The sequence below is a fragment of the Halictus rubicundus genome, chromosome 7 (genome assembly GCF_050948215.1).
Source record: "Halictus rubicundus isolate RS-2024b chromosome 7, iyHalRubi1_principal, whole genome shotgun sequence".
Lineage (NCBI taxonomy): Eukaryota > Metazoa > Arthropoda > Insecta > Hymenoptera > Halictidae > Halictus > Halictus rubicundus.
In genome coordinates, this window is record NC_135155.1 from 19,421,524 (window position 1) to 19,437,578 (window position 16,055).

The window sequence follows — 16,055 nt, forward strand, 5'->3', positions numbered from 1 at the left end:
TTCGAAGACAAAAGCGAAGTAGCAGATGGGAAACTGGAGAGCCATCTTTTTAACAATGCTGCCAATTCAAACGTCTCTAGGAACTTTCAGAAATTTTTCTCGTCATTGAAATTGCCATAGATTTGAAGATCGAATGTAATTTATACCGCTTGTCGTGTAATGTATACTACTGTAAAGTAGTGACGAGACACGCCTCTCGTTTAAAGCTCGATATAACGATATAACGACTAAAAGAAATCGTACAATTTTTTAAGTGTTGCCGTAAAGAAGAAACTTCAATCTTCAAATCTACGATAGTTTCAGTCACAAACAAATTTTACAAGGTTTTCACAAGCGTTTAGTTTTTCACTCGCTACATCGTGAAAAAGCCTTAGAATAAAATATCCGTTGGATTGGTAAAGACCTAGAGACTTCTAGCTTCAGAATGAGTCCAAGTTTGTTGTCGTACGATTATTTTTTACGAAATTATCGCAGTTCAAGTATAGGCAATTTTTCGGGAATCGGGTATTTAATTGATATACTTTTTGGATCCACTGTACATATTAAAAATCAATACGTTGCTTCTCTTGCCTTTTTATCGTGACCGCGTTGGCAGAATATTTTTCGACGTTACTTCCCTTTACTTTGTTTCGAATCGATGAAACCATGCCACTGTTGCCGTTTATACCAACAATGACGTCAGAAGTATCGATGCGACTAGCGTGTAGCTCATACAACACATTGAAAATTGCATCTTGTTTGGTTTCCCTCTGTGTCGCCGTTCCTTTGCGTTTCGCATCGCTGTTTTTCTTAACTCTTAAGCAACTGCGAGGGAAAGTTATTTTTCGGAATTTCTTTCTGAAAAATTCTAGGACTCCATTGAAAAAGTGTTTTTGTATGTTCAACATTTTATTTGAAAAAAGTATCCCATACCCCTTCTTAAAAGACGCTAAAATGGCCAGACATGGCGAGTAAACGCTCGAATTTTATAATTTCACAAAATTTCAACAATTCAACGAAGAAATGTTATTTATACGTCTTTTTAACGCGCCCTCCTTTTCCTTCGCGCGTAATATAAGACGACCGCAAACTTGTCGAAATTGATCGGTCTTCGGGAACACTACCGAATAGTCTCTTCCTCTGTTTGATTGGCAGTAATACCATCCACTTAGGTAATAGGAAACGTAACCCACGTAATGCAAGTAATAAACTTAATGCGTTCGCCGTAAACGATTGAAATTCGTCGATCCACTTATCGACTGCCGAAGTAACGCGCGAAAAACAATGTCCTCTATTTTTAACGAGACATTTTCGATATGGTAAACAATGCGCCGCGGTGGCAAACTTTTCCAAAATGGCGCCGGCCGCGGCCTCCAACCCTTATCGACGTGGCAAATAACGAGCGAAACTCGGATTCGCATTCACCCGTTACGCGAATCACGTTTTCCCTCTGTGCGGCAACCTTTGTCGAGTAATTCGATTCAGAGGTACAGTAGATCCAAAAAGTATTTGAATTTCCGTTTCTTAGGAAATCGTCGATATTTGATCAACTGTGATCATTTCGTCGGCAAAAATAGTACAACGATAAGCCTCGACTCTAATTTTTAAACCTCGAGACTTGGCCTTTCAAATATCATCACTCGTTTTTGCATAAGATAATTTTGCACGAAAATTAAAATAACCTTACTTTCTCCGTGTTATTTGTCAAATAAAAACTATCATACAAAAAAACATTGTATTATCTCAAATGATCGTATCTCGTTGTATTCCAAATAGAATGTAGCCAAGTCTGGAAGAAGCTGTGCCGCAATTCGAATCAAGTTTTTACCGATTACAGGCCTTCCATCGAACGGTGAACGCATGCATTTCCAGCCCGGCGACACAGACAGTGTCAGCGAGAGCTAGCGCAACAACCGACCAACAAAATTACCTAAAGCCCAAATCTCCCGTGTCCCGTGTCCACCATTCACGATCCATGATCAACACCCGCCGATTCCGGCTCGATCTCAAAAGTACGGAGCAAGAGAAAGAAAAAATAGAATCACAGTAAACAAAGGTGACAGTGTTATGCATCCGTCGGATGATGGGTAGACAAAGAATACGGTCTCACTCTCTTCCGGATCCCCTACTACCATCCGCATTCTTTTATTGGCCGAAGATAATAAAGAAGAGAAGATCAAATATAATTCGAAATAAAATCAACTATTTGAAATAGTGTTTTAATAGGGATAATGCGTGGATGGTAGAGGGGAGTCAGGATCAGCGTTGACGTCACATTCCGAGAACTGTTCCACCGGCGCGACGCGACGTACAAATAGTCACACGCTACACAGCATGCGTGATCAGTTTAACCAATAGTTTGCTAGAGCCGAAAATGCGTGTGAAACGAGGCGTGCGCCTCTTCCACTCTGACCAATCAGCTCCGCGTTCCTTTCACGGGATTTCTTGCGAGTCACGCACAGTACCTAAATTGCCATTCGCTTCTCAGGGTACTGTCTCCCGTTGCCGTACCCGCTGACAAATATCATTTACGCTCGCTAGGCACAGCAATTCATAGCGATACTTATCCACCGTTTCCTTCGCGGTGGAAGCGGAACGAAAGAAAGAAAAATATTACCCCGGTTTACGGTCCGCTCGCGGAAGCCGAGGACAACTGTCCTCCGCCCCGCGGAAAAGAATTGCGACTCGTCGCGGCGGAAACGCTGCATTTACTTGAAATGATAAACGTGTGCGTTGCACCGCGACACGCACGATTCCGGGTCATACGCGCGTGCACGCTGCACCCGCGCGTAGACGGTTCCCGCGTCTCTCTCTCTCTCTCGCTCTCTCCTTCGAGTTTAGTTTTCTTTTTACGAGGCAGCGTTCTTTGAACAAGTCCCGAAGCAATAGAAACGCTTTATGGCATTTTTGTTTGCTCACGAACATACGGAAAATTAAACAACTCTATTCCGCGCGTATTAAAACATCCGGAACGCGCGATCCGTGTGCATAGCTTCTAATAAACGGACACCTCGTCCATTTACAGGACCTTACTTCACACGTATTTATGATCATCAAATGTCCGGAAATGGTAACACATGCAATTAGAATGTACGGTAGTTTTATCGAATGTAATTTTATTTTAATTTTAGTTCTACTGTCTAACTAAATAGAATATGTTCCCTTGTTAATCAACTACGGTCCCCTTACCCAATTACTCCTCACCCAGTCATCGATCGAAAGATCGAAAGACTGTCACCGGACCTACGGTAACGATGTCGTCTCTTTGTTACAGATCAGAGGCAAAAAAGTAAAGGCGGCGGAAGTAGTTGCTGCTCAGCTTCCTGTCGCATATTTTAAAAACTCGCCGGCTGCCCTGGATCCCGTGAGGTGGTACAGCGCGAACCAGCGCCACGCGTTCAGGCTGAGCCAATGGTTTCTAAGGTTTTATGCTGATGTATAATTGTTAGTGGCTGAGCTCGTGAGCAGTGTAGCGGATCGAGAGACGAGGGGGAGAGAAATAGATCGGGTACGAGAGCGAGAACGAGAACGAGAACGAGAACGAGAACGAGATCGCACCGTTTGTCACCGATCGCGCGAAAATTGCGGAGCAAGAAGAGAAAACGACGACGGCGGCGACGACGACGACGACGACGACGACAAGGACGACGACGACGATGAGGATGATGATGATGATGATGATGATGATGGCGCACCGGAGCGCCGTCCCAGGCAAACGAGTCGATCGTCGTTCGCGTTGCGTTTTTTAGACGAAATATTCCGAATCGGGGGATCTTGATCGTTGAGCGCGTCGATCACCTTGAACGGAAGAAGATCAACGCGCGCCAGAGCCAAATCGGAGACGTATCGACACACACGTACACGCGCCCACGCACACGTACACACATACACAGATACTTTTACAACGACACGAGTGTCGGTTAGGTTCGCTGGTAAAAGGGGTGTAGGAACGCGGCGGGTTTTGTTCAACTGTGACGCGCCGATCTATCGAAGATCGGCACATCCAGACATCCAGTAAAACTCGAGACGAACGTCACGCGTTCCGAAGGATTTTCAACCCCCTCCTTTGGCCCCGCCTAACCCCGCGCATCTTTGTATCGCTGTCGCGCGAGCCCGGAAAAAAATGACGAATAAAGAAAGTTAGCCAGATGATTTTCGGAAAGTGATCAAAGGTGTGTGCGTGTGGTAATCGAAACGCGGATGGGGATACGCTCTCTGTGGTTGCGGCGCTACAATGCTTAGAAACTCAACCACTATCCGACTACCGCAGCGTTATATAGTAATTTACGTAGAACGGGATCGTGTGTGTATGTTGCGTGAGTATGAGAGTGTGCGTGTCCGCGTTTGAACGGTCGAGGAGAGAGTAAAATTTATGTTGTGATATGCAGGTAGTGAATATATTATATATATACATACTATTATTAAAATATTTATATATATATATATAAATATATATATACATAAATATATTTATATATATTATATATACCGATTATATATATATATATATACATATATATATATATATATAAATATATAATGGTATGAGACATGTTGACACACAGTTAAACTCTCATACACGATAGACTTTATTATCATGAATTTAAAGTAATATTATGACGCCGCTTTGAGAGTTTAGTATTCTGGATAAGATTACAGAGGAAACGAGAAAAACAAAAAAAGTAATGACGAACATTGGATCTCTAATGGTAGTTATGATTAAATAAAAACTCAAATATATTTCCTGTTAGATCCTTCGTATCCATTTCCACTTTCCCAGCTGCACCCTTGTTTTAACCTAATTCCGTGTACATCTTGAGAATTTTTCGAGCAGCCATCCCTCCTGCCCCTTCCGTTTTCCCTTCTTTATTCTGTTTCCACCCGTCCAATTTTTAATCGATCGGGCCTAGAACGTGATTCGTCAGAGCCAACGATCAACCGAACGTTATAGGCGACTGTACCCTATACAGAAGTATTGATTATTATATAGTTAGGTACAACCAAACCGTTTATGATAAGTTGGTAGCCTATTCTATACTCGATCTATACTACTACTGTAATGTAACTATGACTCTTACCGATGCATAACACGTGTATATATATATAATGTTCTTACGTAGTGGAAACTCATCGGAATGAAACAGTGGAATCGTGTTATATTTAATTTATTCCGTGACGAACCTCGCATCGTTTCGCGCGTTCGAGGTCTCTCTACCATTTCGGTATTCGCTCGACTCATGAACTCGTGCCAGGCGAATTGTTTGCGCGATCGTCGTCCTCGAGCCAACGTCGATATCCGTTCTCCCAAATGGAAAACGAAAGAAAGGTTTAATGCTTGTACAGTTACACGGATTCACCGGGCCCGGAGAAGCTTTCCCGGTTCCATGCGAATTTTAAAGAAATTTTCCTTTTCGCGAATAGCGTCGCGTTGAGAAAACCGATAGAGGAGTCATGGCTCGTCGAATGCGCGATGCTTCTCCCTTAGGCTCGTTCTTACGGGATTAATCCCTTACTGAAATCTTAGATGTTCGTTCACCCGAGTTTCGAACTGTTTGCGGTACGTATAAAGAAAGTCTCGTGTCGCGTGGCCGATCGATACATTCGTAACAGAATATCGGAATTCCGATTGTAAATTTTGATTTCTGTGACCGCGCGCAAGACTTTCAGGAGGTCGCGGCCTCCTCCGTGTCGCGCGAAATCAAAATGGCGGCTACACCGAATCACGATTTTATTCTATATTGCCGATCGAACCGTTGAAAAATCATATTTTTATAAACCAGTTCGCAGGAAGAACAATATCATTGACTTTCCATTGGACTCCGTGTTTTATTTCCCTAGCAATCTGATAAGTTTCGACGATCCGAATACGCTGTGTGTATTCCTTCCTTCTTAAGAAGATTATTTATGTAAGAGATGTACATAGGATGCTTAATAATGTATTAACGATTTCGAAGGATCGGACGGTGTTTTGTAATGATCCGTATCCCTGAGCGGCGAGAGATAGAAGAATAAAAGACCAGTAAGGGATTAGATGTACAAAACAGCACAGGTGTATCGTTTTACTCGAGAATACGATTCGAACGGGATGCGACGCGATCGAAAACGCCTCCGAACGGGTTTATGGGACTAGCGAACGCCAACGACTTAGCATTTTATTATACCTTCGTCCGATTTGCGATCGGTGATTAATCGAGGTTTCACAAGTACCACCTCCGTTTGTTCATACGTTTCGTTATTCTTTTTTCTTTTTCTCTCTTTTTCTTTTTTCTTTTTTCTTTTTTCTTTTTTTCTATTCCCCCTTCGTTCAGATCTACGCCCCCTTCCCCCTCGTCCCCCACCCCCCTTCGCTTCGTTTCTTTACAATGGAGTAACGTTAAGTCCGTAGATTATCTCTGAAACGCTGTTTATAAAGTAACAAATTGTTTAGCGAGTAAGTTTTAACAAAGTTGCGAAAATAAAAAAAACACATCACACGAAATAATATTACGTGGACTATATCGGGAGAAAGGAAGCCAGGCAACAGCATGTGTAGCTCGCTGGACGTTAGCTGGGTTCGGACGGCGATCGATCGATCGATCATATTTTCGATCGTTCGCCGAGATGTCTGGACGAGAGTCGAAGATTTCCGTTTGTCGTACTTGATCGCGAGGGAGAAAGGAGAAGGAGAAGAGGAAGAACGTCTCGACGAAGGAGAGAGAGAGAGAGAGAGAGAGAGAGAGAGAGAGAGAGTGAGAGAGTGAAAGAGAGAGAGAATGAGAGAAAGAAAGCCGCTCTGTAATAAGCTTGTTGTACAGTTCCTTTGACGTTGCAATATTACTTTAAAATCTTGGGAAACAACGGTATAGTAGAAAAAGAATACAGGATCGAAAGGAGAAAGAAGATCATGTCGCCGGAAACCACCGTTCGCCGCGCGACCACGCGTGTTTCCCTTCGTTCCAAATTTTACCTTTTCACGTCGTTGTAACGGAATAGAACGAGATAAGCGACGCTATACTTTGTATAAAAGTAAGAGAGGGAGAGAGAGAGAGAGAGACAGAGAGAGAGAGAGAGAGAGAGAGAGAGAGAGAGAGAGAGAGAGAGAGAGAGACAAAGAAAGAGAATCACGGAACGGAAAAAGAGAAATCGTTCGGCGTCGAGCGCGTCCGACGCCATTTTGCTCCGAGAGATAAGATTTTTCGTGCGTTACCCTCCGTCTTTCTCTTTCTCTGTGTCCATGGTCGAGCAAGCCCGTTATTCTTTGTTTGTTTCGTCATATTTTCTAACGAGTACAATCTCACGCGACCAACCATGAGAACAAACTGTCGCGTACGCGAGACGAAAACATGGCGGCATGGAATACTTCCCGGGGATCGTGAAGCGAAGAGAAAAATTAATTTGTAACGTTACATAGTGTATTATACAAGACGAGAAAGAAAGAAAAAAAAAAGAACAAAATGGATAAGAATTATTCGCCTCCGACTCTCTTTGCTGTTTAAACGAGTACACGAGAAACACAAAAAAAAGAATAAGAAAAAACAGAATGTGCAAAATATCGAGGATAAAAAGCTACGTTGAATAAAATCTATAAACGGTATTCTTAAAGGCAGGAGCAGAATTAAACGAAGTAAAGCGAGAACACACGTACACACAGTCTACAAAAGGAAATATACTCACATTACATCATATCAAAATTCTAGTGGATAAGAAAACAAGTCATAGAAGTTTTATTTGTACGCGCGTCTCGAGAAACGGAACCGTACGTGCGCGCGTATGGTTCTCGTGTTCGCGCAACAACGTACAAAACAATGAGACTATGAAGAGAACAAACAGGTCTTTTGGGTTTTTTCGTCAACGTGTTGCGTCGTATGAAGGTTTGAAATGAGCCGATCAACTGGATTTTTATTGCGTGTAAGAGATAGATCGAAATCCTCGATGCGTGGGTGTCCATTGTGCGAGAATAGTATAGTTCGTTTGAGACTCGTATAAAGAAAACACACACACACACACACACACACACACACATATGAACACAAACACACTAACAGTGAAAAATGAAAAGAGAGATGTTCTTTGTGTTCAACTAATCTACATAGAGCATAATATTTTTCTGTTCTGGAGAAAAAGAGATATGGTCCCGTCGCGGACGCGAAGAATAAACTGTCCCGCCTGAAGTTCTCTTGTTTTTGCGATTCGAACGTTCTACAATCAATTCACAATTCATCCTCGGAACGATCGATCGAGTTCACCGGTTTCATCATTGATCAGAGTTGGGTGGTAATTAATTTTCCCTAATCGAGTAAAGCGTTTCGAATCTTTCGATCGCTCGAGCGTTTGTGGTAGCCGAGGTCGAATCAATTAATCGGAACGACCGGGCACTCGTATCCTCGAATCGTACTTGAAACATAATTGTTCTTAACACGAAGTTTTTGATTAAGTCCTGCTCTGCCCAACTCTGCCAACGGTATTCGTCATTTCGGACATTTTGATCGTCAATCATTCGTATTTAAATACCAAATATCATCGATCATCGTATTAGTGGATCAACGAGAGAGAAAGAGAGAGAGAGGGAGAGAGAGAGAGAGAGAGAGAGAGAGAAAGTACGAAAGAAAGAAAGAAAGAAAGAGAAAAGAAACAGATCGATCCTCTGTTACGCATTTCGAATCATTAAGAGAAGACACGATAATCGTGCCGCTGCTAATAAATGAGACGAGTCGTCCGCAGATAGAAAAAAAAAAGAAATCAAAATAACAGACGATCATTCGCAACGGGATATCACGGATAATGAATTCCTAATACCTGGTAAGAAATTGCTACAAATAAACTAACGGATAACACTTCACTCGTAAACACATTCCACGACTGATACTGGATCCCCTTTCCTCTTTCCTCTTTTATTTGAAATTTACAGCATTCGGAATAAGAATTGATCACTTATCATTTTAGAGAATTGTTCTGCTATCGTATATTTCGCTATTAGAACATCACAGATAAATATTACGAGTTCGAAGCCTTGGGTTCTGAAGTCGCGAGTGCGAGTAAACGAGAATGGTGTAAAAAATCAAATTACAGGACAGTGAAACCACTAGGAATTCGCCGTACATCCTGGGACACCCTAATATTCAGGAATTGACTGTTCTTTTCCGCTTGATTTCGTAATTATTCGGTAGGCCTTCGCGATAGTGGACGGTGTTGAGCAATTAGAAATACTCGAAAAGTCTGTGTTAAAGTTGAAACGCGATTGTAGACCGTGCAACGGTTTACATAACAACATAGGTTCCGTGACACTCGGAAACGAAGGGATAATCGAAAATGAAATCGGCGCCCCACGTACGCGCAGGTGCATCCAAGCGCGCATTCATTATCATTATCGAACGTCGAGATTCACGATTTCGAAGTGAGCGCGAGAAAAAGAAAACTAAGAGGGGAAGAAAAGGTGAAGAAAGTGTACAAAGCGAACTATAATTTTATACGGAAATCGGGATATATATAATTTGCTGAAAATCCGCGGAACCTTTGCAATCTGACGCGTACCGCTTAGAATCAAACGGGGCGTTCTTGTATAAAATTCTGATCGCCTCTCTGCTGTCTTACTTGGAGCGATCGATTGATCTTCTCGGGGATCTTTCGTTGGTTTTTACGTTCGCAACTGATTCGACCACCGTATTTTTCTAGACAGTGACTTTTGTAGTCCGTACGATTCGCGTGTAGGTGGTAGCAGACATGTCGCGCGGCTGGCACGGCTGATCTTGCGTAAACGCGTCGGTGAAGATTTATTTAAGAGCATCGATCGCGAGTATTCGATGCACGATGTTGCGACTACGACGTTGCAACGCTTTCCGTTTACGAGAATATCTATGAAACGATATCGGTACGCGGCTGCACCTTGTGAACACATCATCGACGCTGCAGTGCCTAATAAAGGCACAGGAGAACTTGCGAAACGCTGTCCGGACAATGTCAAAGTTACGAACTTATCAGAATGCAGTGTCCATAAGGATAGAACTGAGAACCAAACAAGTCGAAAACGATTATTAAAGACTCGATTATCAAAACTATCGATACAATTCTATAGCACATGCTGTAACATCGGTGGGCTCTAAGGAATGTGCGAAGCATCCGGGAATATTCGAAGATTCCAGTTACGAACTCTAAACTGAGAGAAAGCAAAAGATGCTGCGGGCCAATTAGCTTACGGCATAACTGGAAAATCAGAGAAGAACAGAAAATCATTTATTTATATTTTTCAGTGTTCCCTATAATTTGTCTCGAAAGCTTGACGGCTCCTGCCCTTTAAAACCAACACAAATATTTCATCGTTTGAATTTTTCCGACATTCAAAGTACTTTCATACACCCTCGAATCTTATGGTACTTTCCAGTAGCCCCAACACATTAGATCATTCGGAATCTTGTGGTGTCGCTGCTGCTTTCAGATTTTTCAGGCTGGATCAAATCAACAGCTGTTACATTAGGAACAACGGAAAGAGTGTTTACAAGAAGTACCTCTAAAATATGTTTCAAAAAATTGATAAATAAAGTACCGAATAGTGGTAAACATCATCGATTACACATATATATATACTCGTAAGAATGTTCGAGGATTAACGCTACTAACACTGTCTAATTTCCATGCATGATTAAAAATGTAAAGGACCAATGCAGCAAGAGAAATCCACTGGTTTCGGACGAAACCCGGGAATCTAACTGTAATTCTTGACCGATCGCAATCACGAGATCGCCTGGCAAAGCCGCGACAAGGACGACAAAACAAATACGTCAACTTTGTTGTTGTTTCCGCGTACAGACACGACGAGATCGACGAAACGAATTTCAACGGAAGAAAATCAATTGACGCGATTCTGTTCAGCCTTGACGAAATTCTGTTGGTTGACCATTCGATTTCTTTCCGTTCCCAATGACTTCTGTTCACGGAATGCGTCAAACTTGAGAAGAATTTAAGGGTACATATATATATATATATATATAGAAGTCACCTTTCTATGTAACCGCGTACACTTACTCCCCGGTTTCGAGTTAAACCCGTCTTCTAATCCTTCGACACAGGAGAATGTATAAAAACGTTTTTCAACTTGGCCGTCCTGCATAGAATATGGCGAATGTTATATGCATTATTTAAATTTGAAAGCTATCCTACTTAATGCCGTAACTGACCGATGCGTGTAAATTGTAAGAAAAGAAAAACCACGAAAGAGAAAGAAACACGATCCAACGTACTAACTCTGAAGGTGTAACGAAATGTAACACGCAATAATTTTTGTAGACCTTATGTTAATAAAACCGATGTTAAGAAATTCTGCTATACTGATTAACGAAAATAATTTTAAAGAGAACGACACGTCGAAGTGGTAAATCTCGTGAATAAACAAAAAAAAATATATATACATATGTATAGAAATACATTTATATCGACAGTTGTTTTGCAATATATGCGTGTTATTCGAGTGTGAAAAAAGTTGACAATGAACAATGGCGAACAACTCAGAAATCCCCTATTAACTTCTCATTCGCTACGCAGAACTTGATTTTCCGTCGAAACGAACTTCCTGTAACGTATCATTTTACGCAACTATCTTATCGTATGTACATCTAACACTAACATGTAGAGTATGGAGTATATCACGCTGTAAGAACAGAATGATGACAATGGTAAATGTTTCTAAGACGAATTCATCTAGCGACAACTATCATATTCATTCGCAGGATCATACCATCAGCCAACTGTATACATTCTCATTTCTCACATCCGAACGCATCGCTACTACACGCATTCTGAATTCCCATTTGTGTGTGGCTTTCTAATTTACAACGTTTAATATATCTCACGATTGATAGGGTAGTCGAGGTACAGCCTATTAGTGGCCCAACTTCGCGGGGGGTTGATTTTTCGCGAAAAGCTCGACGAAAAGTCTGCTGGAAATCTACTGGGGTACCAGTTACTGTGCCTATAATAATTATACTTATTTTTAAAGCGTAATGAATATTAAAAAAGGAGATATTCCAGTTTTTTCATTAAAATCAGTTATCAGTTGTATATATATATATATATATATATATATATATATATATATATATATATATATACATAGAAGAGATTTTTTAAATACTCATTATTCCTTAAAAATAAGCATAATTAAAAGGTTTTAAGCACGGCGCGGCGCGCTCGTCCGCAACTCTATCTCCCAACTCCCAGGGACGGGGCCGTGGACGGCACGAAAACCGTTCGTGACCATTTCCATTGCGACATTACATGGGAATAGAGTGAAAAATGAATGAATTATGATTTCTTTATACGTTTTCGTGTAACATCGAAAATCTTTATTAATTAATTAATTATGATGATATGCTACATTTTAGTCAATAGATCAGCCACTGCAAGAAATACGACATGGAACGAAACGAAGCAAACGTACACGATGACATCCATACTGCCCTTAACTATGATTCCCTCGAACGTAGATAACACCTTAAAGTTCCTAAAACTAACAGAAATAATCGTATACGTATAAAAAGGCAGAATAATAATAATTAATATACATCTGTGTGGTATATTTTAAAGCAAGGGACGATGCAGAGTCCCACGTTACAGCGTTCGCATTGGTACCGCGATCTTCGCCTTGTATCGTTTCTTTTGCAGACTACACAAATCCGCAACGTTTTGTCGGTCTTAACGGTTTTACAGTATGACGGGAAATGTGGTTCTATTAGTCTCAACGAGTGGTCGGCAGTAGAATTATTGCGATTGTTGCTGTTCTCGTCAAACTTCATATTTTTGTCTATTATTTCTTTTATTAGTTGTAGGTGAAATTCGGCCATTGAATATTTCTCATTTTTTTTCATTTTCATCAAAGAAAACGCGTTCCAAATGGAGACATCCAGCAAATGGAAAAAATATTTTTTGTACCACTTGAGATTTTTCCCGACGGATTCTAGGTTTGTTATGACTTTATCCTGGTTATCGACAGCACTCATATTCTCGGTATAGTCCGCTATACAGGAGGGTGTTTGAACAACTTGCTCGGTTCGGCAATCATTTTTTTTAGTACTTACAAAATTCGCAGTGTGACAGGTGGACAGCATATATACGTCGCGCTTGTCTTTCCATTTGAGTGCCAACATATTGGACGAACTCCGAAAAGACATTTCACCTGCATTTAGATTTTTCGTCATTTTCGGCATATCCTTCCTTCGACCTTTCACAGTACCACACGCGTTCGTTTCGTTGTCGTGGAGATAACTGAACAAAGCCGGACTGGTATACCACTGATCGACAAACAATGTGTGTTGTTTTTTTAAATATGGCTCTATCAGTGTAACAACAATTTCGCCCGATTTCCCGAGAGACTTTTCTGTCGCGATTTTGATCGCGGACTCGCTGCCTGCGTGTACAATAACATTTAATACGTATCCAGTTTTGCAGTCGCAAAGTACAAAAGATTCGATGCCAAATCCATTCCGTTTCGTTGGAATGTACTGCTTGAACGATAACCTGCCTCTATACAACGATAAACCTTCGACGATGCACAAGTTACCAAACGGATTAAAAGTATTTTGAAACGAAAGGCGAAGCGTATTCGAAAATTCGGTTATTTTTGCCAACCTATCGGAACTAGCTGTCGTTGTCTCGCTAAAATATAGCATGCGCAATAGAAAAACATATCTATCTCTGCTCATTATGCGTCCGAAAATGGGAGTATGCAGAAATTTATCTTTCGACCAGTATTCGCTGTAATGTAACTTTTTCACTCGCGACATTAGCAATCTAATTGCAAGAAAACAATAAATCTCGCTCAGAGTTGTTGCTCGTTCGTGAGGTTTCGCAAACAAGCACATACAATTTTCCATTTTATGTGTACGATATCGATTGGTTTTTTCTACGATAAATCCTACTAATTGTTCCGAAAAAAATAGCTGGAAATAGTCTAACGCGGTAGCACGTGGACTAATTTCTATTGTCATTCCAGAGTTACGCGGGTTGAATTTATATACCTTTGGCTTCAAATTTCTCTGCGACCAGACAATATCCTTGGATGCCGCCTCTACAGGACTATCAGAATCAGAAGATTCTGGCGAATTCGCTATTCTTCGTTGCAATTTTCTTACGCGCTGCCTACTATTCGTATTTTTGTTTAACACGTTTTCAATATCCGAGTCCACTTCCGACTCGTCAGAAATTGGCCTCTGCCTTCGCTTTTGGACCGACATATTAGGGTCAATAATTCTACAAAATTATATATGTATATACATGAAGGGTAATGTCAAAAAGAAAAAAGGAAAGAAAAAAAAACAATGAAATAACAGTATTTCTATCGGAATATAAAGTAACAATACCTGACACTGGTGTATCAAACAGTAAAAGATTGTTCGTTTCGATGATTTCTCTGTTGAAGTGGTGCACCTCGAGTGAATCAGAACTGGTTTTGGTTTGTTTACTGTTTAACCTCTTAAGTACGGCACGGTCGTCCGCGATTCTCTCTGGCAGTACGGCGCGCTCGTCCGCAACTCTGTCTGCCAGGGACGGCGCGGCCAGGCGCGCCTGCCCGCGGATCCTACGAATGCCACTATTGTGGTGCGTACCGTTCAAACTGATGCTCTCCTCGGAAACCGCTATAGTGGCGTACCGTTCAAACCGATGCTTTCCACGAATTGCCGCTATAGTGGCGTACCGTTCAAACTGATGCTTTCCACGGAAGCCGCTATAGTGACGTACAGTATTTAAAAGGTTAATATAGGCACAGTAATTGGGTCCCTTACCCTACTTGTCGATAGTGTACCACTAATACTGAAACACCCTGTACAAGTCGTTTCAAAAGCACAAATACGAACTGCGCAAGCTGATACAACCAATTAAAAGAAACAGACGTGCCCGATAAACGTTCGCAATCGCTAACAAATATCTGATCATCAGACTGTGGATGTTGCGCGCTTATCATAACTATGAATCTGCCCGAGAGTAAGAGAAAAAACTGTGTGGAAAATCGAAATCTTTATTACGTTTTCAAAACATACTCGAAACAAGTGCAAAAGATTTCAAGTATTATAGGAAGACGAGCATTTGTTCGGACTTGTTCCGTGTAAATGTCAAGTAATTAAAAAACTAATCAAGAATTCTTCTGTGCAGCAAGGCCTCGTTACTTTCCAGGAACTTTGTTAGCCTGTACAGATTGTGTCTGTGCTATTGAAACACCCTCCTGTATATTTTATTGCCTCTTTCAGGTGAAATACTCGCATGTAAATATAGTGTTACGAAGGACTAAATCGAATAACAATGGTCTTGGACTTTTTTTCGGCGGATTACTTGGGCAGATACGCATACGTTTCCTTGTCCGTTCTGCAAGAAAAGAGCAATCAACTTCTTACAACAGGGCACAGCGTAGCGATGCTACGTCGTGGCAACATGTCTCTACATAGCAAAAACAAAGGGAACGTAATGTCGACGAGGAATAGACACACCCCACTCCCATCCCTGGTGCATAGTGAAAAAATGTGTCCCACGATTGTTGATAATTTTTCAATAAGCGAACGTTGAGACGACGCGACGTTTGCATGCTGTGCCGTCTTGTAGCGAACTTGTCTCTCTCTCTCTCTCTCTATATATATATACAGGGTGTTCGGCTTCGGATGAGACAAAATTCTCGCTTTTTATATTATATTGTCCAAAAGAACCATCTATTAAGTTTTCTCTCATTCGTTGTCGAATACCGTGTATACGCATATATGTATACCGATTTATTCGGAAACTTATTGTTAAGCTTGCGTTACACGCACACACACACACGCACACACCTCATTTGTAAATATTAGATATCATATTTTTGTCTGTAGCATAATGAGGATTTTAAACCCGCAATTTATTCGGTTTATAGTATACAGGTATTAGATAAAGCTGGAAACAATAATGGGGAAATGGAGCGTTGTCATTACTCCGGCTTGTAAATTATGTAATTCTACATGTGAAATAACATTTATTATAATACGCAATTTCTTATTGTAGTTATTTCCAATTCAAATATCGTTTAACGTGGTGCAATTGAAATGATTTCTGTGACAAAGTTGTGAACTGGGGCAGCAAACAATGCT

At 41.1% G+C, this 16,055-nt stretch overlaps 1 protein-coding gene across 1 annotated transcript in view; it reads left to right on the forward strand.

The window, feature by feature from the left end:
* The window catches only part of Ubl3 (ubiquitin like 3), a 94,550-nt gene extending 91,129 nt beyond the window's left edge, over nt 1-3,421 (forward strand). Inside the window, exon 4 of the mRNA XM_076791006.1 lies at nt 3,254-3,421. Within this exon, the coding sequence (XP_076647121.1) occupies nt 3,254-3,318 (65 nt within the window). The 3' untranslated portion in view covers nt 3,319-3,421. The remainder of the gene's footprint in view (nt 1-3,253) is intronic.
* Nucleotides 3,422-16,055: the final 12,634 nt, after the last annotated feature.